At 44.4% G+C, this 24817-nt stretch overlaps 1 protein-coding gene and 2 long non-coding RNA genes across 6 annotated transcripts; 2 read left to right on the top strand and 1 right to left on the bottom strand.

Annotated features, from left to right (window-relative positions):
* Positions 1–14880: 14880 nt before the first annotated feature.
* LOC139354793 (probable cytosolic Fe-S cluster assembly factor GE22682) lies at positions 14881–18287 on the bottom strand. Of its 3 annotated transcripts, none has more exons than XR_011605650.1 (8): positions 18270–18287; positions 18114–18208; positions 17943–18044; positions 17228–17885; positions 16503–17173; positions 15489–15947; positions 15289–15430; positions 14881–15234 (listed from the first exon to the last, which is right to left on the bottom strand). XR_011605650.1 is itself a non-coding variant. In XM_070999039.1 (5 exons), the coding sequence occupies exons 2-5, from the start codon at positions 18174–18176 to the stop codon at positions 16554–16556; spliced, it is 1443 nt and encodes a 480-aa protein (XP_070855140.1). In that variant the 5' UTR covers positions 18177–18208; positions 18270–18287; the 3' UTR covers positions 16029–16553. The 3 variants fall into 3 exon arrangements, 1 of the variants encoding a protein (XP_070855140.1); XR_011605651.1 differs by having other exon boundaries at positions 15489–15594; XM_070999039.1 differs by lacking the exons at positions 14881–15234; positions 15289–15430; positions 15489–15947 and having other exon boundaries at positions 16029–17173.
* Positions 18288–18406: 119 nt separating this feature from the next.
* Positions 18407–19571, top strand: LOC139354794 (uncharacterized). Its single transcript, XR_011605652.1, has 4 exons — positions 18407–18731; positions 19003–19190; positions 19248–19338; positions 19401–19571. It is a non-coding gene; the product is annotated as an uncharacterized lncRNA (long non-coding RNA).
* Positions 19572–20728: 1157 nt separating this feature from the next.
* Positions 20729–23776, top strand: LOC139354783 (uncharacterized). 2 transcript variants are annotated; one of them, XR_011605641.1, is made up of 3 exons: positions 20729–20893; positions 21050–21779; positions 21837–23776. It is a non-coding gene; the product is annotated as an uncharacterized lncRNA (long non-coding RNA). The 2 variants fall into 2 exon arrangements; XR_011605640.1 differs by lacking the exon at positions 20729–20893 and having other exon boundaries at positions 20900–21779.
* The last annotated feature ends 1041 nt before the right edge of the window (positions 23777–24817 follow it).

Here is a 24817-nt window from a genome sequence, read left to right as displayed (position 1 = left end):
GCGCTGTACAAGACGAAGCAACAGCAGCGTACCGCCTTGAAGGTCAGACACCGTGAGCGTAGGGCGATGGATGCGATTACTAAATTTATTGACGTATCCGAAAACTCTTTGAAGGGCAGCAAAGGAGTTGGCAAATTTGGAACAGGACACTATGTCTTCATATGGAGATTTTATTAGCAGGATCCTCCGGCGAACCTCAAGCGTTGGCTTTTCAGCAGTGATTGGGGTCGGCCAGTCAGCTTTGGGACCACAGAGGAATTTTGGTCCATGAGTCCAGAGAGGAGACTCGTTGAGCTCAGCAGGAAAAGCACCTCGGGAGAGAATGTCAGCTGGGTTTAAAGAAGTTGGAACATATCGCCACTCCACTGACTCAGTTAGCTCCTGAATGGCAGCTACTCGGTTCGCTACAAAGATATTGAATCTGGACGGCTCGTCCCGGATCCATGAAAGCGCAACAGCAGAGTCGCTCCAGCAATAAACCTTTCCCTCAAATGCATTCGTCCCAGACACTTCTGCGATGAGCCTAGACAGGAGCTCCGCCCCACACAGTTCCAACTTGGGCACAGTGAGTGTTTTCAAAGGGGCTACCCTTGACTTTGAGCAAAGTAATTGAGATTGACCGTTGCAAACGATGTAGACACACGCACCATATGCTTCTATGCTGGCATCACAAAATCCATGAATTTCACTCTCAGAGTTTGGAGAACGAACCAGCCGAGGAAATGACGCATGTCTAATCTGCCCAAAACTCGTACATATAGCACTCCATTCTGTATTCTGTGATTCAGGAAGGCTTTCACCCCAGGATAACTTCTCCTTGCACAGTTGTTGAAGGAAAATTTTCGATTTGGTGATCACAGGTCCAACCAACCCGAGAGGATCGTAGAATCGCGCTATTGCAGACAGGACAGATCGCCTGCAGGGGCTTGATGTTGACTGTAAGACCGAAAAGGAAAACAATAGTTGGTCAGAAACTGGATCCCAAGCGAGACCTAAGGTTTTTGCAAAATCAGTGCCATCATCAAACTTCAAATAGGACTCCTTATCCTTGTCTGCAACTCCATCCAAAACAGCTGACACATTTGAGCACCACTTTCTAAGCTTAAATTTTCCCTTGGCTAGAAGTTTTGATGCCTGATCCATAATGATGACTGCCTCTTCCTTGGACTTGGCTCCAGATATCAAATCATCCACATAAAAATCGCGACGTATGACCTCAGCCCCAAGCGGAAACGCTGTATGCTCGTCTGCTGCCAACTGATGCATAGCTCGCACAGCCAGAAATGATGCTGGCTTCGTGCCATAAGTAACGGTGTCTAGCTTAAACACCCGCAATTGATCCTGGGGGGAATCCCTCCACAAAATGCATTGCAAATGGCTGTCCTCAGGCTGAACCCTAACACAACGGTACATTTTGCAAATGTCTCCTGTGATTGCTACTGGGTGTGAACGAAACCGTAGAAGAATCTGGAACAGCTTAGGCTGAATAACAGGGCCTGCCATAAGAACATCGTTGAGAGAATAGCCTGAGGAACTGGCTGCCGATCCATCAAAAACTACGCGAAGCTTTGTAGTGGAGCTATCTTTCTTTATGACGCAATGATGAGGCAAGAAGTATCGGCACAACCCAATGTCAGCGGCAGAAACTGATGACATATGTCCTAGATCGAGGTATTCTTTTATGAATGCTGCATATTGAGCCTTCAAAGATGGCTGACGATTCAACTTTCTCTCTAGGGACAAGAATCTTCGATAAGCTTGCTGGTAGGACTCTCCCAAAAGATCTAGATTAAACTTGGCAGGCAGCCGAACAGAATAATCACCAGCTGGCAAACGATTGACGTGTCTTACGAAATGTGCTTCACAGTCCAATTCTTCCTTAGTAGCGCGTATAATTGGCTCGGCGCAGCTTTCCACTTCCCAAAATCGTCGAAGAAGATCATCTAACCGATCGAAACTATTCTCCCTACTAGCGAGAAGTTCATCTTGAGACGACATTAAAACCGAGCCATTGGAAAGGCCATAGCCTCCAGAAACAACCCAACCCAGACGCGTCTTTTGAATTAGGGGTAATCCATGTGGGAGCTTGATTTGGCCAACGCACAACATCTCGAAAAAGAGGCTGGCTCCGATTAAAAGATCCACCCGCTGGGGAGCATAAAACCTTGGGTCAGCTAACTGTATATTTTTGGGTATGTTCCAGCTGCCAATGTCGACGTTGAAGCTAGGCTGTCGCTCTGTTATGTTCGGAGCAATCACCGCGGTAATGTTGGCCGAGTATTCGGAAGTTCGGGACTGAATCGTAATATTGACCGAGTGACCGTCCGTCACAAAACTGGAATCTCCTATTCCAGTTACAGATGCTGAGGATTTTATTTTCTTTACTTGAAGCTGATTTGCGAATCGGGATGTTATTAGATGCAGTTGGGAGCCCGAATCGAGTAGAGCTCGACAGGGAACGAAAACCCCAGAACGGTTTTTTACTAAAATGCTAGCCGTTGCTAAGAGCACAATATCATTACTAAATTCCTGTGCAATAAGAGCAGTCGAAGTGGAAGGCAGTGCAGAGGGTGAAGCAGAAGGAAGTGCTTCTTGAAGCTGTGCTCCTTCTCGTGAAGGAAAAGAAGGTGAGTTTCCCAGGTGAAGCAGGGTGTGGTGCTTAGATCCGCATGAACGACAACTACTAGAGTTGCATTGCCGAACTTGATGACCAACCTTAAGACAATTTATGCAAAGACCGAGCCGCTTCGCTTCTTGAAGCCTATTCGCAGGAGACAGGATTTTAAAATTCTGACAATAAGAAATGGAATGCCCTGTATCATTACAGAATATACAAATCCAGGGGTTAGCGTTCGAGGCAACAAATGCTGATCTACGCGCATTGGGTATTCTGTTACTTCCCACCTGATTGCCCGGCGTATAGTTTGCCATGGCGAAATCCATAGTCTCCAACGTCCTGCATCGCTGCTCCAGAAATGATGCCATTGACTCCCACGTAGGAATTAAATTGACGAAGGCTCTTCCCACTTTGCCTGACTTGCCGGATCCAACCTTTGGAACAGGACTTGGACGATGATGCATCCTGCGATTTGTTCTGTCGTGCCCAGTCCCTTGAGAGCACGAATATGAGCATTGAATTTATCGGACAGATCCCGAAGTGTCGAGACGGAACCACTCTGCACCGCCTTTAGTCCCAGGATCTCAATAATGTGTGCCTGAAAAACCAAACGTCGATTATCAAATCTATTTTTCAGCAAATCTAAAGCAATTGCGTAGTTGCCATCCGAAATTTCCAATGAGCGAATAGTTTCCAACGCTGCGTCCCTCAGGCATGATCGTAGATGCTGCAGCTTTTCTACGTTGGTGAGGTCCGGATGACTATCTATGATCGTGGTAAACATAGAATAAAAGTCAGACCAATTTGCATAACCTCCAGCGAATTTTGGAAGCTCCAGTGGGGGCAGCAATGCTGCCCTATGTCGAGGCTGACGCTGCTGGGGGCCGAAAACTCCCGGAGTGATGCCGTCAGCAAAAGTTGAATGCGAAAGAAGCTGTGAGGTGCGCTTTGAAATTTCGGATCGAACCGATGACTTCAGAGTTACGAGAATGTCATCAAATTTTTCACTTAAATCACTTTCAATTTCCTCTAAATCCAACTCTTCGAGCTCACCGAGCACCTTTTTTTAATGACTCTTGAAGCTCATCAATCAACTCTAACCTCACATGAAGACCGGATTCGTCGCATGAAGTTAACGCCGCACTTGATAGGGAATCCACTAAGCGCTCCACTCTATTAAATAAAGCCGTTGCCTTGCGCTTTAAAAATATTGCCCTGTTTGCATCAGCGGTAACATCTCCAAAAGCTCCCGTAGGCATGGCTACAACAACAACAGCAGACGAAATGCCCGAAATTCGGCTCCAGCGGGAAGATGAGCGCAAAGCAAACGAGGGAATAACAGCCCGTTACTTGGCTATGTACGCTTCTATGTATAGCTGATTTTGCGCCTTATATGTAAATTTCCGCAATCACCAACTGCTATTTATTTATGGCGCTCACTGCATTTAAGGCCTTATGATTGTTGCTACGCCAATGCACCGCAGAAGCAAGAATGAAAAAAGTCAATAAATAGACTTATATGATTTGCACTTAGTATTATTTATGCACAAATCACGTCGGGGTCACCAATGTTGAACTAATAAGCTTTTTTATTAGTTGTTGCTAAATTAAAATACGAATTTCAGGTTGCTTTAGGCTTGTTAACAATTTATTAGCGAGAGAGAGTACAGCAGGCGAGACGAGAATGCGTTTTATGTCGAGATCAGAATTCGTACTGATTTACAAAGAGACGGCCAGCCGAATGCAGGGCCCAAGAATGCAAGTACACAAAAAACGAGAGAGCTAGAATGGCAAGAGCTACCTTTCGCGATGCAATTAATATAAGAGATCGAATTAAGACGTTAATTAGCTGCTGCGGCTGCGTGACCCAACATACTCCCCCCCGTTGGAAGCCTGGGTTTCAACATCATCCTTAAGGGGTAGCAGACACAGCTTGTTTACTGCTCGCTTTGTCACTCCTGATGCTGTCTTCAGAACGGCAACTCGAGCAACACCGTCTCCACCGAACAGAAGCTCGATCACTCTGGCGAGGGGCCACTTCATGGGAGGCAAGTTTTCGTCCTTGACCAGAACTAAGTCATCGACAACCAGGCCAGGTTTTGGGGTGCGCCACTTGGAGCGCTGTTGTAGCAGTGTTAGGTATTCTTCCTTCCATCGGGACCAAAAGATCTGCTGCAAGTAAGCCACGCGTTGCCATCCATCCAAGCGATTGAAGTTAAGACTGGTCACATCCGGCTCGACGAAAGAAGAAGGCGGACCACCATTCAAAAAATGTGCTGGGGTTAATACATCCAGATCAGCTGGGTTTTCTGAAATCGAGACTAATGGTCGAGAATTAACAACCGCCGAAATGTGACACACCAGGGTCCGCAGCTCCTCAAAGGCTAAAACAGCAGTGCCAACAGCGCGGTAGAAATGATGCTTAGCGATCTTCACAGCCGCTTCCCAAAGACCGCCAAAGTGTGGCGACCTAGGAGGAATGAAACACCAATCAATAGCCTCCGCTAGGCAAAAGTCCAATGTAGCTCTCTGATGATCACTGCTGAGGAATAGGCGCCTTAGTTCGAGCAACTCATTGCGAGCTCCAACAAAGTTGGTTGCATTATCAGACCAAATCTGCCGCGGCCTTCTTCTAGTGCATATAAATCGTTTGAGGCCATGTAGAAAAGATACCGTAGACAGATCCTTGACCAACTCCAGATGAATAGCCTTCGTGGCGAAGCAAATGAAGACACAAACGTAGCATTTTACTGGAGGCTTGCTTCGCACCTCTGACTTGTAGAGAAATGGCCCGCAAAAGTCAATGCCAGTGACTTCGAATGCATGCGATCCATCAAGTCGTTCCTTTGGAAGATCCGCCATTATATGCTCCACTACTCGAGGCTTCATTCGAAAGCATCTAATGCACTTGTTTACCGCCTTCATTACCGTCTTTCTCCCCCCAATAGGCCAATATTGGGATCGAATTATGCCAAGTAATGCCCGTGGCCCAGTGTGCAGATTGCGTTCATGAAAATGAGTAATAATGGCAATAGTGACCGAATGACTCCGTGGTAATATAATTGGATGACGCCCATTAAAATCCAGAGAAGAATTCCTCAGCCGGCCATCCACTCTAAGAAGCCCAAATTGGTCAATGAATGGCGAAAGAGATGCGAGCGAGCTGGAGGAGTGCACCATTCCCTTTGACTGCAATGATTTGATGTCATCCCATAAATGTGAGCGCTGTACAAGACGAAGCAACAGCAGCGTACCGCCTTGAAGGTCAGACACCGTGAGCGTAGGGCGATGGATGCGATTACTAAATTTATTGACGTATCCGAAAACTCTTTGAAGGGCAGCAAAGGAGTTGGCAAATTTGGAACAGGACACTATGTCTTCATATGGAGATTTTATTAGCAGGATCCTCCGGCGAACCTCAAGCGTTGGCTTTTCAGCAGTGATTGGGGTCGGCCAGTCAGCTTTGGGACCACAGAGGAATTTTGGTCCATGAGTCCAGAGAGGAGACTCGTTGAGCTCAGCAGGAAAAGCACCTCGGGAGAGAATGTCAGCTGGGTTTAAAGAAGTTGGAACATATCGCCACTCCACTGACTCAGTTAGCTCCTGAATGGCAGCTACTCGGTTCGCTACAAAGATATTGAATCTGGACGGCTCGTCCCGGATCCATGAAAGCGCAACAGCAGAGTCGCTCCAGCAATAAACCTTTCCCTCAAATGCATTCGTCCCAGACACTTCTGCGATGAGCCTAGACAGGAGCTCCGCCCCACACAGTTCCAACTTGGGCACAGTGAGTGTTTTCAAAGGGGCTACCCTTGACTTTGAGCAAAGTAATTGAGATTGACCGTTGCAAACGATGTAGACACACGCACCATATGCTTCTATGCTGGCATCACAAAATCCATGAATTTCACTCTCAGAGTTTGGAGAACGAACCAGCCGAGGAAATGACGCATGTCTAATCTGCCCAAAACTCGTACATATAGCACTCATTCTGTATTCTGTGATTCAGGAAGGCTTTCACCCCAGGATAACTTCTCCTTGCACAGTTGTTGAAGGAAAATTTTCGATTTGGTGATCACAGGTCCAACCAACCCGAGAGGATCGTAGAATCGCGCTATTGCAGACAGGACAGATCGCCTGCAGGGGCTTGATGTTGACTGTAAGACCGAAAAGGAAAACAATAGTTGGTCAGAAACTGGATCCCAAGCGAGACCTAAGGTTTTTGCAAAATCAGTGCCATCATCAAACTTCAAATAGGACTCCTTATCCTTGTCTGCAACTCCATCCAAAACAGCTGACACATTTGAGCACCACTTTCTAAGCTTAAATTTTCCCTTGGCTAGAAGTTTTGATGCCTGATCCATAATGATGACTGCCTCTTCCTTGGACTTGGCTCCAGATATCAAATCATCCACATAAAAATCGCGACGTATGACCTCAGCCCCAAGCGGAAACGCTGTATGCTCGTCTGCTGCCAACTGATGCATAGCTCGCACAGCCAGAAATGATGCTGGCTTCGTGCCATAAGTAACGGTGTCTAGCTTAAACACCCGCAATTGATCCTGGGGGGAATCCCTCCACAAAATGCATTGCAAATGGCTGTCCTCAGGCTGAACCCTAACACAACGGTACATTTTGCAAATGTCTCCTGTGATTGCTACTGGGTGTGAACGAAACCGTAGAAGAATCTGGAACAGCTTAGGCTGAATAACAGGGCCTGCCATAAGAACATCGTTGAGAGAATAGCCTGAGGAACTGGCTGCCGATCCATCAAAAACTACGCGAAGCTTTGTAGTGGAGCTATCTTTCTTTATGACGCAATGATGAGGCAAGAAGTATCGGCACAACCCAATGTCAGCGGCAGAAACTGATGACATATGTCCTAGATCGAGGTATTCTTTTATGAATGCTGCATATTGAGCCTTCAAAGATGGCTGACGATTCAACTTTCTCTCTAGGGACAAGAATCTTCGATAAGCTTGCTGGTAGGACTCTCCCAAAAGATCTAGATTAAACTTGGCAGGCAGCCGAACAGAATAATCACCAGCTGGCAAACGATTGACGTGTCTTACGAAATGTGCTTCACAGTCCAATTCTTCCTTAGTAGCGCGTATAATTGGCTCGGCGCAGCTTTCCACTTCCCAAAATCGTCGAAGAAGATCATCTAACCGATCGAAACTATTCTCCCTACTAGCGAGAAGTTCATCTTGAGACGACATTAAAACCGAGCCATTGGAAAGGCCATAGCCTCCAGAAACAACCCAACCCAGACGCGTCTTTTGAATTAGGGGTAATCCATGTGGGAGCTTGATTTGGCCAACGCACAACATCTCGAAAAAGAGGCTGGCTCCGATTAAAAGATCCACCCGCTGGGGAGCATAAAACCTTGGGTCAGCTAACTGTATATTTTTGGGTATGTTCCAGCTGCCAATGTCGACGTTGAAGCTAGGCTGTCGCTCTGTTATGTTCGGAGCAATCACCGCGGTAATGTTGGCCGAGTATTCGGAAGTTCGGGACTGAATCGTAATATTGACCGAGTGACCGTCCGTCACAAAACTGGAATCTCCTATTCCAGTTACAGATGCTGAGGATTTTATTTTCTTTACTTGAAGCTGATTTGCGAATCGGGATGTTATTAGATGCAGTTGGGAGCCCGAATCGAGTAGAGCTCGACAGGGAACGAAAACCCCAGAACGGTTTTTTACTAAAATGCTAGCCGTTGCTAAGAGCACAATATCATTACTAAATTCCTGTGCAATAAGAGCAGTCGAAGTGGAAGGCAGTGCAGAGGGTGAAGCAGAAGGAAGTGCTTCTTGAAGCTGTGCTCCTTCTCGTGAAGGAAAAGAAGGTGAGTTTCCCAGGTGAAGCAGGGTGTGGTGCTTAGATCCGCATGAACGACAACTACTAGAGTTGCATTGCCGAACTTGATGACCAACCTTAAGACAATTTATGCAAAGACCGAGCCGCTTCGCTTCTTGAAGCCTATTCGCAGGAGACAGGATTTTAAAATTCTGACAATAAGAAATGGAATGCCCTGTATCATTACAGAATATACAAATCCAGGGGTTAGCGTTCGAGGCAACAAATGCTGATCTACGCGCATTGGGTATTCTGTTACTTCCCACCTGATTGCCCGGCGTATAGTTTGCCATGGCGAAATCCATAGTCTCCAACGTCCTGCATCGCTGCTCCAGAAATGATGCCATTGACTCCCACGTAGGAATTAAATTGACGAAGGCTCTTCCCACTTTGCCTGACTTGCCGGATCCAACCTTTGGAACAGGACTTGGACGATGATGCATCCTGCGATTTGTTCTGTCGTGCCCAGTCCCTTGAGAGCACGAATATGAGCATTGAATTTATCGGACAGATCCCGAAGTGTCGAGACGGAACCACTCTGCACCGCCTTTAGTCCCAGGATCTCAATAATGTGTGCCTGAAAAACCAAACGTCGATTATCAAATCTATTTTTCAGCAAATCTAAAGCAATTGCGTAGTTGCCATCCGAAATTTCCAATGAGCGAATAGTTTCCAACGCTGCGTCCCTCAGGCATGATCGTAGATGCTGCAGCTTTTCTACGTTGGTGAGGTCCGGATGACTATCTATGATCGTGGTAAACATAGAATAAAAGTCAGACCAATTTGCATAACCTCCAGCGAATTTTGGAAGCTCCAGTGGGGGCAGCAATGCTGCCCTATGTCGAGGCTGACGCTGCTGGGGGCCGAAAACTCCCGGAGTGATGCCGTCAGCAAAAGTTGAATGCGAAAGAAGCTGTGAGGTGCGCTTTGAAATTTCGGATCGAACCGATGACTTCAGAGTTACGAGAATGTCATCAAATTTTTCACTTAAATCACTTTCAATTTCCTCTAAATCCAACTCTTCGAGCTCACCGAGCACCTTTTTAAATGACTCTTGAAGCTCATCAATCAACTCTAACCTCACATGAAGACCGGATTCGTCGCATGAAGTTAACGCCGCACTTGATAGGGAATCCACTAAGCGCTCCACTCTATTAAATAAAGCCGTTGCCTTGCGCTTTAAAAATATTGCCCTGTTTGCATCAGCGGTAACATCTCCAAAAGCTCCCGTAGGCATGGCTACAACAACAACAGCAGACGAAATGCCCGAAATTCGGCTCCAGCGGGAAGATGAGCGCAAAGCAAACGAGGGAATAACAGCCCGTTACTTGGCTATGTACGCTTCTATGTATAGCTGATTTTGCGCCTTATATGTAAATTTCCGCAATCACCAACTGCTATTTATTTATGGCGCTCACTGCATTTAAGGCCTTATGATTGTTGCTACGCCAATGCACCGCAGAAGCAAGAATGAAAAAAGTCAATAAATAGACTTATATGATTTGCACTTAGTATTATTTATGCACAAATCACGTCGGGGTCACCAATGTTGAACTAATAAGCTTTTTTATTAGTTGTTGCTAAATTAAAATACGAATTTCAGGTTGCTTTAGGCTTGTTAACAATTTATTAGCGAGAGAGAGTACAGCAGGCGAGACGAGAATGCGTTTTATGTCGAGATCAGAATTCGTACTGATTTACAAAGAGACGGCCAGCCGAATGCAGGGCCCAAGAATGCAAGTACACAAAAAACGAGAGAGCTAGAATGGCAAGAGCTACCTTTCGCGATGCAATTAATATAAGAGATCGAATTAAGACGTTAATTAGCTGCTGCGGCTGCGTGACCCAACACAGTTCCTGAATGAAAATCATATCGACATTATGCTACTGGTAGAGACGCACCTCACAAACAAATACAACTTCCAAATAAGAGGCTACACTTTCTATCGCACAGACCATCCAGATGGTAAAGCCCACGGCGGAACCGGCATCCTAATCAGGGAACGCATCAAGCACCACTTTCACCAAAGGTTTTCAACTAATTACCTGCAAGCCACGTCTATCAAAGTGCAGTCAGGCAACGGAAACCTCACCATAGCCGCTGTCTACTGCCCGCCTCGATTTACAATTTCTGAAGGACAATTCATGGACTTCTACAACTTGCTTGGAGACCGCTTTATAGCTGCAGGGGACTATAATGCCAAACACACGCACTGGGGATCACGCCTTGTGACTCCCAAAGGAAGGCAATTATACAATGCAATCATAAAACCGAACAACAAATTAGACTATGTTTCCCCTGGCAGCCCCACATACTGGCCAACAGACCCCAGGAAAGTTCCAGACCTAATAGACTTTGCGGTGACAAAAAACATTCCCCGCAATATAATAAGCGCCAAAGCGCTTTCGGACCTGTCGTCAGACCATTCGCCAGTGCTAATAACTCTTCTTCAAAGCACAAGAACCACAGATCACCCCCTCAGGCTGACGTCGCACAGAACCAACTGGTTAAAATATAAAAAGTATGTAAGCTCACACATCAAATTGACACCTCACTTTAACATCGAAGCGGACATCGACTGCTCTACCGATGCTCTTGAAGAAGTATTCGTGGAGGCAGCCACTATCTCAACACCACAAGACAGGGACGCGCAAACCAACCACTTCAAAACTAATCTGCAAATTGAACGGTTAGTCCTAGAAAAGAGGCGCCTGCGACGTGCCTGGCAAGCCAACAGATCGCCGTCATCAAAACAACGTCTTAAGGAAGCCACTCGCTCACTAAATCGAGCTCTAAAGCAAGAAACAGAAAATGCACAGCTGCAGTACATTACAAAACTATCGCCAACCAGTACAAAACATCCTCTGTGGAGGGCTCACCCAAATCTGAGCTCTCCAATCGAAACAGTGACTCCGATAAGAAACTCATCTGGCATCTGGGCCCGCAGCGACGAAGATAGAGCCGAAACTTTTGCGTTACATCTAAGAAACGTCTTCCAGCCGAACCCTGCCACTGGTTCATTTTTCCTACCACAAATCGAATCTGAATCTATTTCCCTACCACCATTGTTTCAGCCAAAGGAGATCGCGAAAGTCATTGGGGAACTGAAACCAAAAAAGGCCCCTGGCGGTGACCAAATAACCCCAAAAATGTTAATCGAACTTCCAAACTCTGCCATTGAGGTTATCTGTAAGCTCTTCAATGGGATTTTAACTCTCGGCTACTATCCGAAAAAATGGAAAAAATCTGTTATCATTATGATACCGAAGCCCGGAAAAGACCACACAATTCCGTCATCCTACAGACCAATTAGTTTATTATCGTGTCTGTCTAAGCTGTTCGAAAAATGCCTTCTAACTCGCATAACACCATATCTAGGAGCACACAATGTTATCCCTGCTCATCAATTTGGATTTCGTCAAAACCATGGAACAATAGAACAAGTTAACAGAATAACATCAGAAATACGCACAGCCTTTGAGCATCGGGAATACTGCAGCGCAATATTCCTCGATGTATCTCAAGCCTTCGATCGAGTATGGCTAGATGGCCTCATGCACAAAATCAAAACACACTTACCTGATTACACTCACAAGCTTCTTGAGTCGTATCTATACAACAGGACCTTCGCAGTAAGGTGCAATACAACAACATCCGACGACTACATTATCAAAGCTGGAGTCCCGCAAGGAAGCGCGCTAGGGCCTACTCTGTTCCTCCTATACACAGCGGATATTCCCACGAACGAGCAGCTAACAACATCAACGTTCGCTGACGACACCGCAATTTTAAGTCGCTCGAGGTGCCCAGGCCGAGCCACAACACAGCTAGCAAACCACCTCCTCGTAGTAGAGAGGTGGCTATCTGATTGGCGGATTAAAATAAATGAACAAAAATGTAAACACATAACGTTTACTCTCAACAGGCAAACATGCCCTCCACTATTATTGAATAATACGCAGATTCCCCAAGTCAACGATGTAACGTATCTCGGCGTCCACCTTGACAGACGACTAACCTGGAGAAGACACATCGAACGCAAGAAAGTACATCTAAAACTAAAGGCCAGCAGCTTCCACTGGATTCTTAACGCTCGTTCGCCCCTGCGTCTGGACTACAAGGTTTTGCTCTACAACTCCACTCTCAAGCCCATCTGGACATATGGCTCCCAGCTATGGGGGAACGCCAGCAGAAACAACATAGACATTATACAGCGCGCTCAATCGAAAATCCTGCGAACTATCACTGGGGCACCATGGTATATTCGCAACCAAAACATCCACAGGGACCTAAGCATTCTTACCGTTAAAGATGAAATAGACAAACAAAAAGCGTCCTACAACGAAAAACTCTCTGTGCACCCCAATCGCCTCGCAAGAGGCTTGACTTGGGTTTCCAGCCGATCCCGTCTACAACGCAACGACCTGCCAAGCCAGCTATAACTTTCGGGCCCCTTTAGCACAACATCAGTCATATGACTGTGAGTTAGATTAATTAGTCTAAGATTTGATACACTTATTGTTAGTATCCAAAGGGAGAAGATTCAATAAATAAATAGCAAAGCATTTAAAAAAAAAAAAAAAAAAAAAAAAAAGTTAAAGTCATTACACCGAGTTTGTGTTGAAACCTAAATTTCTTTGGGTTTTAGCGTCTTTTCGCTTATTTGATATTAACCAGTTTAGTTTTTGTGTTTTGTTTGCATTTAATTTATCAACTTTCTTGCACTTTTCGCGGAGCTCGCACAAGACACGTCCACTCTCTTCAGCGGTCGCGAATCGAAGTCAATATTAGCATTCAAAATATAACTGCATGCAAGTGAATCCACTCCTGGTAATATTGAGCGAGAACGTACTACAGCTGCCGCAGTCCATTGTTGTTGTTGATGGCGGGAGCATCTCAAGAGAGCACCTTCAGAGAGAGCACTCTGAGAGGCTCGCCATCCAGTCAAATGTGTCGATAAGTTGTTGTAGAAAGTCGAACGTCAGAAAGGTATAGACGGAGAGCGCATAACTATTAGGCGATGAAGAGTAAGAATCCAGCCGACTTTCTAGGTACTTCGGGAGAGGCGCAAGATGATGAGACCGCAACTCCGAGGAGCGCGCCGATATTAGAACCAGGCGGACGACGAAAGTCGCGCACAGCGGACAACAAAAGCTCAAGCTGATGTTGTTGATAGTGCAACGGGAGAGAGGCGCAAGATGATGAGAGCGCAACTCCGAGGAGCGCGCCGATATTAGAACCAGGCGGACAGCGAAAGTGGCACAAAGTGGACAAGAAAAGCTCCGGCTGATGTTGTCGACGGTGCGTTAGGAGAGAGTCAGAAGATGATGAGAGCGCATTGAGAAAGGCAAGCAGCTGCCAATGTTGTTGCGAAAACGCCTTCGACAAATGAGGAAAGGCTTGCAGAAGATGTCCCGCAAAAGTATCGACGCCAGCGGCGTCGTAGGGGTTTTTTGATGTATGACTTGATGTTGAAGTTTGTCCAGGCTCCGGGAAATTAGATAAGATTCCATCCCCTACCACAATGGCCCGTTCTCTATTAGTAAATCTTTTGACCTTAACTGAGTTCGTCCAAAAATCGATTTTGAAGACTGAATCGTAAAGCTGATCGGGGATACCAAGCTTGAAATTTACAATGTTTAAAGTTGTAACCTCAACATCTTTTTTTACAAGTTTTACACAACTGAGAGAACTAGCATCCACCTTAAGCTTGGTGGACACGTATTTTAAAACAGTGTTCGGCTCTGTATCAGTTGCAAACTTTCCGACATGCCAAAATTTCTTGATCGGCAAAACATGAAGCTCTTCGGCATTAGGAGCCACTCCACTCCTTCTCCTCTTATTTCGAACTTGTGTGAAATTTCCTCTCTCAATATCCAGAGCATGATTAGAAGGGTCAACGACCGCGGAAGCCGTAGCAGCAGCAGCCGCATATGACTGGGGAGCTGCAGCTACGTTGGTAGGTCTCGGTTACGAGGCTTGGAATTTACATTCTGATTCAATGCAACATCTTTAGGGGGAACGCCTCCAAGAATTTATTATGAAGGCCCTGGTATAAGGGCTTTCAATTTATCATCGAATTCATCGATTTTAGAATGCGAATCATTCGCAACCAAACAGCTATCACATTGCCACAGTATATTTGGATTTAATAGGAGTTTGCGCACATCGTCCGGTAGGGCTACGCATGAAGTATGATAGGCGCGACGGCACAAAGAAGAGCAGCGAACAGCATCCGAAGCGCGAAGCTGGGCCAATGTAACATCGGTTTTGCACTCGGGACAGAGGGGAAGTAACATAGCGAGAATTTTAAGGACGTCAGAACACAAAGAAAGCTAGATGACGACTCGACTTTAGTTGAGTAACAGGTATCTGATAGTAGAGGTACTCGTCTTTAGCGATCTTCCTTGTTAAATGTAAATTTATTCGGAATTAGACCCGATTTAAAGCCTTAGTTGTTCTCGTCGTTTGCTTATAAGAAAGGTCGCGATTAAAAGTTTCCAGTAGTATAGATTACAGCGCATATTGCGTGTCGTTTGGCCTAACCCTAATTTCCCCAGGAGCTCTTCAGGATTAGGTGACCCGACACGTGCGCATCGCGTGTGTCCCTTTGTGTGCCGTGTTTCCATACGAGCTCTACCAATACATGACTGGTAGAGCATAACATTCCGGGGCGCCTGCAGCCCTTTCTAGGGAACGAATTCTCCGCTTTGTCCGCGTAAAATCGAAGACGGCGGCCAAGTTTTGGTCTTGAAGGCTGAGGAAAGGAAGGTCAGTTAATAGGAAGACAAATGTAAATGATTATACTCACCATATTTATTAAATGTCTGTAAAACCCGAAATGTGTAAGTGAGATGCCCCTGTGGGGGAGATGGAGCGGCTTCTGTCGACCGAGAATGGGTGTTGCTCCAGCAGAATCCTACGAGCATCCTTGGTTAGGTGGGAGCGCTTGGCTAAGTCAACGATAGCCACCAAAATTAACCATTTTTCCGTAAAATTGAATTTACTTACCTTTGTTTATGTTTGGTTCTTAGTGATGACAGAAAGTTGGGTGATGTGAGACAGCGTAGTTATCGATGTTTTATGTTGCGAGCTGTGGCATTCGGGATACTCCACCCTGGGGTAAAATATGAATTAGCGGCACTGCCGAAAAAATGCAGTTCGTAACATTGGTTTGTTCTAGCTGCAAAAATCTTGTACTTGGCACTTGGCATGGACTTTCGGAAGGCTACTGTGTAAATATCCTTGCCAAATACCTTCTTATTCTAAGCGTATAACAATGCTGAGTAGATCTGAAGGTTGTCATTATCTTTTTATGTGCTCCTTTCCCCTCCCTGACCACTGGAAGCTTTTTACCGTCCTATGTGCTTTGCATGTTTAGAGTTCTTTAGAACGCCAAAAAGGGTTCCATCGATAAAAACGGCTTCAGGGCACCTATTCACAAATGTTTGTATACAATTGACCCTGATCCTGAAAATAATATATATTTATAAAAAATAATAAATTTATATAAATTTAGGTTTAAGAGATAATTCAGTAAAAAAAGATTAATTGGATTGTTGAATGTTCCATTTATCCAAAATAATTTGGTTGAATTTTATAAACATTTAGAGGTAAGAAAGAGCACTTGAAGTTCAATATGCTAAGTGTGAAACTTAAGTTCGACACTGTATATGGTTAAAACATACACCTAAAAATGTCAAAACGGTTAACTTAATGATTATTTTTCTTATCGTGTTCCGCGCTTAAATTTAATTTATTGTTTCTTATTCAAAATCAAGTGACATTATTTTTACGGTTAAAATGTTGAGACGAAACAGCTCCCAAGTGGTAATTATCTCTTTGGATAATCAATTTATATTTTAAAATAGTGGTCTTTTTGACCACCAATAATATAGCTACAATAGAAACTCTCGGGCACCGACCTAATTGTTAGAGTTCTGACCGACTGAAAACTGCAGCTCGCACAAAAAAAGTTATCAGTCTACCAATATAAACAAATAACAGTGTTTCCTAAAAACTTACCATATGCTATGACCGTAAACTTAACAGAAAATATTGCAGAAAAATATACATTCACCACTTAATATTTAGAGATGTACTGAGCTGAGTTACCACATCATGGTAACTAGTGTGAAGCAGGTTATAGGACTTTTCCGTTTGAAAGCCGTCTAGAAAGTCGTTGTATATGTGTTTTGTTAAAGCGTTTTCGGGCTGGGATCTTGGAAGCTTCTGGTACATTTCCTCTAGTTGCTGGGTAAGTTCGCGAACATGCTGCCCGGTTATGGGTCGTACCTGTGCACCTCCGTTAACACAGCCTGAAGGACATGCCATAATCTCTACAAAATGGTAATGTGCACCTTTTCCACGCTTCAGTTTTTGAACCAGGTTTTGTATGTTCCGGAAGCCGTTGGCAATAGCAAATTTTAAGACGGCCTTGCCATCCTTTTCAAGAGTTATTTCTCGAAAGTCGCGATTTCTAAGTTGTTTGAACTCAAGCTCTTCAGGTGTTTCCTTGTTGAAGAGTTCTCGAGCAGCGAACTTGAATATGTGTTCTGCGTAACCACCAGATAGGGTCGCCTCGTGGGCCCACACCATAAATTCTGGTCTTATTTCAGACCAGGGCCAGTCCAGATCATCGGGGTCGTATTCAGCCAATGTTCGCTGGCGCTCGGTCAACATCTGTTCAACCTCAACTGCATATAAGATACATTATTTTCAGGTCGAATGTTATAGTTATCTCTCAGTACCTGATGTGATTACACAGTCCACGTCCTGTGCATTGTTCAGTTTGCTGAAGAAGTCATCACGGGAGGCCTCTAGCTTCTTATCGTAGCAGGGCATCACGGTCACATGGTAGATGCGCGATCCAGGAATATTCAGCTTGTCGGCTAAGAATTGCTTCACTAGCACTCCCATTATTTGCTGCGGCGATCGGGTGGTGGCAACGAAAGGCAGTATGAAGTTCCCATGAGTCTTTTCCGCATAGCATACCCACCCCGGACAAGAAGAACTGAGCATGGTCAAGGAATTGTTTTCGCGGTACCTTTCCATAAATTCCTGACGGCACTCAAGCAGCGCTAGATCATCGGCCACTTTGGTGCACAAAACATAGTCGGCTCCTAAACTGCGAAAGTACCCTGTTAAATGGCGCGCAGCATCCTCCGCCCCCATCTGATATCGCTGAGCTAAACTCAGTAAAGGCTGGGTAGCCACAGTGAACACAATGGTACGCACATTATCGCACTCCCCAAAGGCCTTTTTTTTTGAGTTCTCAGAAAGGACCTTGAGGAGCTCGTCCAGGCTCTGCTGGTTGATCAGAACGCCTTCGACGGAAGTTATACACCCTGAGCAGGCCAGGCAGTCTTGCAGAGTGATTTCTACTTTTTTAAGTTTTTGGTTACCACTCTGCAATAGGATTTCAGATTGTAAAAGAATAATCTAGAGAGCTTAAACGCAACCCACCATAGATTCCTCAAAACAGCTGTCTCCCTTTACAGTGATTTTGGCTCCAGTCCTCGACGTCACCTTAACTATGGGCACAGTTTGCAAGGGTTTTATGCATATCTATGTATAGAAATTTTGAAAATTTACATTTACATCACACATATGTATATGTATTATGTAGTATTAAACCTGTGACGGCGTGATAAAGTCATCTATATCGGTGAGCTGTAAGGCTCCACTGAACCTTGACATGGCCTTTACTAAGGTTCCTTTAATAGGAATTACTGCAACAAAAAGTCTTAAAAATATGATAGGGGTGAATCTTAAAAAGAAAGATATAAGTACCTGTAAATAAATTCCAATAAATACCATCAGTAACCATTTAAATACAAATAATCTAAAACGAAATCTTTTATATCCTCTTCCCACTGATATCTCTCCAATCTACGTCATACAGCCTATTCACACTTTTCCTTCCTAAGGCCTCCCTTCAGTTCTGCAGTAGGGACGCGGTGACATGGCTCAAGGCAAAAAGCTTTTTTGTTTTTTTTTTGTGCCTAAAACGCTGTGCCGCTGTTGACGTCAGCAGAGAAGTCGGCGCAGTGTAGAAGACTGCCTACGAAAACGATCGTGCAACAAAGAGGCAGATATTCGGAGCTTCCCTCTCTTTCTTTGTCTTATAGTCTGCCTGCACTCGGCGCTCTCAGAGACAAATTTCGGCAGGTCCGTTATTTCTTTTGAGTCTCTCCGTTATGTCCGGCTAGCGACTAATGTTTCGGCGGAAAAATTTTCGTGGCGCAGCGACATGTGAGTTCCCTAATATTTTAGGAGCATTATTGTATATCGAAAAAAAAAAAAAAAAATATTGTTTTATAAAAGTAAATTATTTGATTATAGTAAAATTAAGTAAATTGAATTTACTTTTAATGTTATGCTTACGTATTATACATTAATATTACAATATAATTTTTTAGTTAAGTTATAGAAATTTAGTTCGTTAAAATTTATTGAAATATTTAAAACATTTTAATAGTACCATTTTTGATGAATTCCTTTTTATATTTTTTACTAAAAAAAGTAAAAGTTATGTAGTCGGATATTTTTCGCTTTAGAAAGGGTATAGGTGCAGTGGCACGCGCCTACTGCGAAGAGAAAACAAAAGAAATCATTCATTCTGTTTGAGTTATTGAAAGGGAAGCAAGCCATTTAAATTGTGCGCAGCAGATTTACTTCTTTCGTTTTTTAAAGTGAAAATAATAAAGTCAGGTAAGTGTTTCATTAAGTTGAAGATGTTGTGCATTGATCTTAGTTTAAAGTATTAAGGTATTCAATGGGTTCCGTAAGCCGAAAGTGGATGATGAAATGTTTTGCGCCAATAAAAATCCTGCAAAGGGCGCAAACACAGCTCTAAAAGGTAAATATGCAAATAAACAAATAAAACGCATTTTTTAAGCATATGACCATAAATTTTATCAGGAGCGTTGGCCAAGGATTCGGAAGACCTGGACAAAGGTTTAAGGAAGGCGATGACCAATGTAAAAAGCAAATTAACGTAACATAAAATTAGGCTTACTAACAATAATTGTCCTTTAACAGAAAACCTAAATAACATTATTTAATTAAAATATATTTCAAAGTATATACAAATTTATGTATTTTAAATTCTATAAGTAAAAAAAATTTTGATTTTCACAAGTGATTTCACTTGGGACGTGTCACTTGCAAGTGATTTCATAAGTGAAAACTCATGGAAAAAATTTGATTTTCACAAGTGATTTCACTTGGGACGTGTCACCGGCACGTGACAGGCCATACGAAAAATGAGTATAAGGAACAAGTGAAGTCCCGTGGGACTTCGAAAAAATTTTCATTTGAATTTTCACTTGTGAAAAGGCGGACATCCCATACAATTTTCTATATGGAGCGTCACTTGTTCTTCACTTGTGCAAGAGGACATGTCCCACGGGATTCACAAGGTGATTCACAAGTGAAACTTTTTTTTTGGAACTGAAGGGCTAGTACTCAGATCAGCTAAGAGTTTCACTAGTCGAAAAATATTATTCTTTGTGGTGTGACCAAAGTTTTCAAAGTTCACCCGCAGTGCGTGTGGCATGGTCTTACTGTCAAGCAGCAGGGCTTGTTGCCAAACGGAGCAATGTAAATAAGAGATTCTGCTGGTGCACAAAGAAATTGAAATTCAAATTAATGAAATGTTCAACAAATTTTTTATTTATTTAAATTAGGAGTTTAAAGCTTCCTTCTCGTCCCACGGATGCTTCGCCACCTTTCCCACGCCATCTGTAGTCCAGTTCCGAGTCCCAATAGGCTGGCCAATAATGGCTGGTGATGGCTCCTACAGCTGTCCCTTAGCGGACGACCTAATTTTCTCCTCCCTACAGAAGCCGGCGCGCCCACCATCTCTGCTTAAGCTGTCAAGTTGCTGGTGGAGATGGAGTGCTCACTGGAGATTCTTTAGTGGATCTTCTCCAGCGCTTCAACTATTCTGCAGATTTGCCTCGTTGTGGTATTGCTTCCTGTCGGTCAAGTCCCACAATAATGGGCAACAGCTTAAATTAGGCTCCCTTTTTTATCTGCACTGACCTCCATTGACCGTTTTTGGTGTTCTTTTCCACGTTTAGTTTTTAAATTCTCCACTGCTTCTGCACGAACACCGCCAAAGATTAAATTTCTTATTCTTTGGGCCGCGGCTAAAGGACATAATCGAAAATTCACTCGCGAAATGTGGTATTTTTTCTGGTATTTCCATAGCTTATCTGAGTACCGCGCTGAAAAACAGACCCGACGAAAAGCTTTAGCCGCATGTTTGCCACTCGCTCACTCCTATGGCTTAAAGCCTAGTACTCAGATTGGCTAAGAGTTTCACTAGTAAAAAATCTTATTTTTTTAGTGTGACCGAAGTTTTTAAAGTTCACCCGCAATGCATGTAGCATGGTCTTACTGTCGACCAGGTGGGTTTGTAGACAAACGGAAAACAAATCAGCTGGAACAATTTAAAATAGAAGACTCTGGTGGTGCACAAAGAAATTGACAATTCAACAAATGAATTTTCAACGTATTTTTTTTATGTAAATTAGTATTTATAGCTTTTTTCTTGTCCCACGCAGGCGGAGGAGGGAAAGATGGCAATCTTTCCCGCGCATGGCAAGAAACAAAGGTGGTTTTCATTCCCAAGGCAGGGAAGGCCACTCACACCACAGCAAAGGATTTTAGGCCAATAAGCCTAACATCATTCCTGCTTAAGAGCTTTGAAAGAATGATAAGCCTACACATAAGGGCCACCGTAGACCCGACACAAATATCAGAAGCACAGCACGCTTACACCAAAGGTAAGTCAACCGAATCGGCGCTACACTTGGTGGTAAGCAGCATCGAGAAATCACTCAACATCAAGGAATACACGCTGATCGCCTTTCTGGATATAGAGGGAGCCTTCAATAACGTGCTCCCCACTGCTATAACAGAATGTCTCACAGAACTAGGGGTTGAGCCGCCAATGGTGAGGCTAATCCATAAACTGCTGATAAGCAGAATGGTCACAGTCACACTAGGGACCTCAACCCAGACTAGACTAGTGAACAGAGGCACCCCGCAAGGAGGTATACTATCACCCCTCTTGTGGAATATCGCAGTAAATAAACTACTGCGGATTCTGGGTGGAGGAGGTTGTAAGGTCGTGGCATACGCAGACGACGTCGCCATCATCTTAAATGGAAAATATCCACAAACACTTTGCGATCTTATGACCGCTAAACTTAAAATACTATCGGAATGGACGGTAGCTAACGGACTCGGGGTAAATCCCTCGAAAACAGAACTTGTTCTATTTACAAATAGGTACAAAATTCCACAACTTAACCCACCCGTTTTAAACAATTGTAATCTCTCTTTTAGCGATCACGCCAGGTACTTGGGGTTAGTACTAGATAAGCGCCTCAAATGGGGCTTAAACAACCAAGAGAGAACCAAAAAAGCGACCATTGCACTATACTCCTGTAAAATAACAATCGGGCTAAGATGGGGCATGTCCCCAAGAATAGAAATAGAACAAAATAACTGGATACACACAGCGGTAGTCAAGCCAATCCTACTGTACGGAGTGGCTCTGTGGTGGACCGCCTTGCGCAAACAATGCATACTAACTCCTCTAAACAAAGTGCAGCGAATGGCGGCTTTGTGTATTAGTGGAGCCCATCGAACCCTAGCCTGGACTTAGCAGGCATGGAAAGGGCCAAATCGGCAGCTATTCTACTGAGGGACACATGGCAATGGAAAGCCCAATTTTATGGCCATGCTAAAATTCTCCAGCATGACATCGTAGGCAACTGCAGAGCGGAAGAATTAGCCAGGCAGGACACCGCCAAGCCTCTCCTCCCAGGAGAGGAGAAAGTCGGTATGCCCATGGCTACTTGCAAGCTAAACATAAAAAACTACTTCAACACACTAGCCAACACCCATTGGCAAAACGCACCACACATCTCTCACCAGACATGGCCTGTCATAAACAACAAAAAAACCTCGGAGTTACTCAAGCTCAGCCGCACAGAGTGCGGCATGGCGCACATGCTTGCAGGCTAAAAGCCCCGCAAAATGATTTCTGCAGAAGCTATAGGGATGAGGAAGAAGTGGAAACGGTAGAATACCTGCTCTGCTTCTGCCCAGCCCTATGCAGACTCAGACTGAAACACTTAAGAAGCCACTTAATCGACGACCTTACCGAAATATCGGAGATTAATTTCAAAAACATAAGTGCCTTAATTAAATCTTCCGGGTGGAAGACATGCTTAACACAGGCTGAAACTACTAAAAACGGGACCCTAGAGAAGGAAAAAACGAGATCAAGCGGTATCACAATGGACCCATTGAGGTCTAAGTGTGTCGGACTATAGTCCGACAGCCGCCCTTACCTAACCTAACCTAACCCGCGCCATCTGCAGTCCAGCTCCGAGTCCCAGTAGGCATATTTAACCTTGAGGAAGTGAAAGCCGGGTTGGGAACGGGGTTGTTTCGCCTGATGCTGCATGAAGTCGGCCAGCATCCTGGTGATGGCTGGTGATGGCTCCTCTAGCGGTCATTCGCGGGCGACCTTATTTCCTCCTCCTCCTTACTTATAAAAGCCGGCGCGTCCACCATCTCCGCCTTAGCTGCCAAGTAGCTGGTGGAGGTGTAGTCCTCAATGGAGAGCACGTCGTAGATCTAGCGAAGTCCGACGTTTTATCCCACTGGGCTTCTCAAGTGGATCTTCTCCAGCACTTCAACTATTCTGCGGACTTGCCCAGTGGTGGTATTGCTTCCTGTCGGTCAAGTCCTACAATAATGGGCAACAGCTTTGCTTAGGCGTCCTTTTTCATCTGCATTGCCCTCCTTTAGGCGTTTTTGGTGTTTTTCTTCCATTTTTAATTTTAAAATTTTGCACAATTACCGCCAAAGATTAAATTTCTTATTCTTAAATTCTTATTCATCGAAACTCACACGTTTTTCGTCGATGTGAGTACTAGGCTATAAGAAATACAAGAAGAAAGAGACGCGAAACAGTCGCAACCACTCACTTCAGCAGAAAATGGGACCACACAAGCAAATCGATTCAGTATTTCAGTCTTCCGTTAGTTTTTGCATTTTAAGCCTAGTACTCAGATCGGCTAAGGGTCGAAAAATCGTATTCTTTGTAGTGTGACCGAAGTTCTCATAGTTCACCCGCAACGCATTTAGCATGGTCTTACTGACAAGCAGCTGGGTTTGTTGCCAAAACGAAAACAAATCAATTGGAGAAATTTAAAAAGGAGGAGTCTGCTGGTACACAAAGAAATTAAACCGAAAATATATGGAATGTTCAACGAATGTTTTTATTTATGTAAATTATTAGTTTAAAGCTTCCTTCTCGTTTCACGGATGCTTCGCCAACTGGAGAGGTCGTCGGAGATAATATAACTGCTGGTTCTGCCAAAAATATACTTCTACTAGTAGTTCTTTTGGACAGATCTTACTTTCTTTGCGAGGACACGCTCGGCAGGATGTCCATGTAGGGAGCGAAGTCTCACTCGGCATGTTCCTTCAAGCTGAAATTTTCTAGTGGATCCCCTCCAATACTTCAACTAGTTTGTGGATTTGCCCTGTATTGATATTGCTTCCTGTCGGTGAAGTCCCACAATATTGAGCAACAGCTTGGATTAGGCGTCCTGTTTCATCTGCACTGACATCCTGCTGGCGATTTTGGGGATTTCTTTCCATTTTTAATGTTGTTGGTTTCGCACAGCTGAAGATTACATTTCTTATTCTCTGGGCAGCGGCTTACGGCGTTCATCGAAATTGAATGGTATTTTTCTGGTACTTCCTTAGCTCATTTGAGTACCGCGGTGAAAAAGAGACCCGACAAAAAGCGTTAGCTGCGTATTTGCCTCTCGCTTACTCCTGTGGTTAACTCGTGGTTTTTGTCGATGTGAGTACTAGGCTTTAAGTTTGAAATGGCTGGAAATATACCGATATTGGGATAGACAGGCTATCGATATCGTGTGCACGATTACCCCTATGCCGGTGACGACCCCTATTGTTGGCCACTGGGCGATCTAACTATTTAAATAAATCCCGGTTCGGTCTCAGGAATTCTTTTAGATGGTCTCGGTCGTCCAAGGGGCTCCACAGGATTAGGTGACCCGACATTCGCGCATCGCGGGTGTCCCTTGTTGTGTGCCGTGTTTTTATACGAGCTCTACCAATGCGTGAATGGTAAGGCATTTTTTTCGCGGCGCCTATGGAATTGGATATAGGAAATTCCTTTGGAATTTGTTTGTGCCAAACCGAAGTAGACACTTCCGGGTCACACCGCGGGACAGGGGGGTAATGAGCACTTGTCGCTGGCACAGGGACGCTTTGCTGGC

The sequence above is a fragment of the Drosophila suzukii genome, unplaced genomic scaffold (genome assembly GCF_043229965.1).
Source record: "Drosophila suzukii unplaced genomic scaffold, CBGP_Dsuzu_IsoJpt1.0 scf_22, whole genome shotgun sequence".
Taxonomy (NCBI): Eukaryota; Metazoa; Arthropoda; class Insecta; order Diptera; family Drosophilidae; genus Drosophila; species Drosophila suzukii.
This window is presented reverse-complemented; position numbering and strand designations above follow the sequence as displayed.

Bases quoted from the DNA above. Each gene is read 5' to 3' on its own strand.
- LOC139354793 (XM_070999039.1), bottom strand. From the start codon at position 18,176: ATGTCAAGGTTCAGTGGAGCCTTACAGCTCACCGATATAGATGACTTT. The intron at 18,045-18,113 runs GTTTAATACTAC...TTCTATACATAG, and splicing joins ACTTTATCACGCCGTCACAG to ATATGCATAAAACCCTTGCA. The intron at 17,886-17,942 runs GTGGGTTGCGTT...ATCCTATTGCAG, and splicing joins GCTGTTTTGAGGAATCTATG to AGTGGTAACCAAAAACTTAA.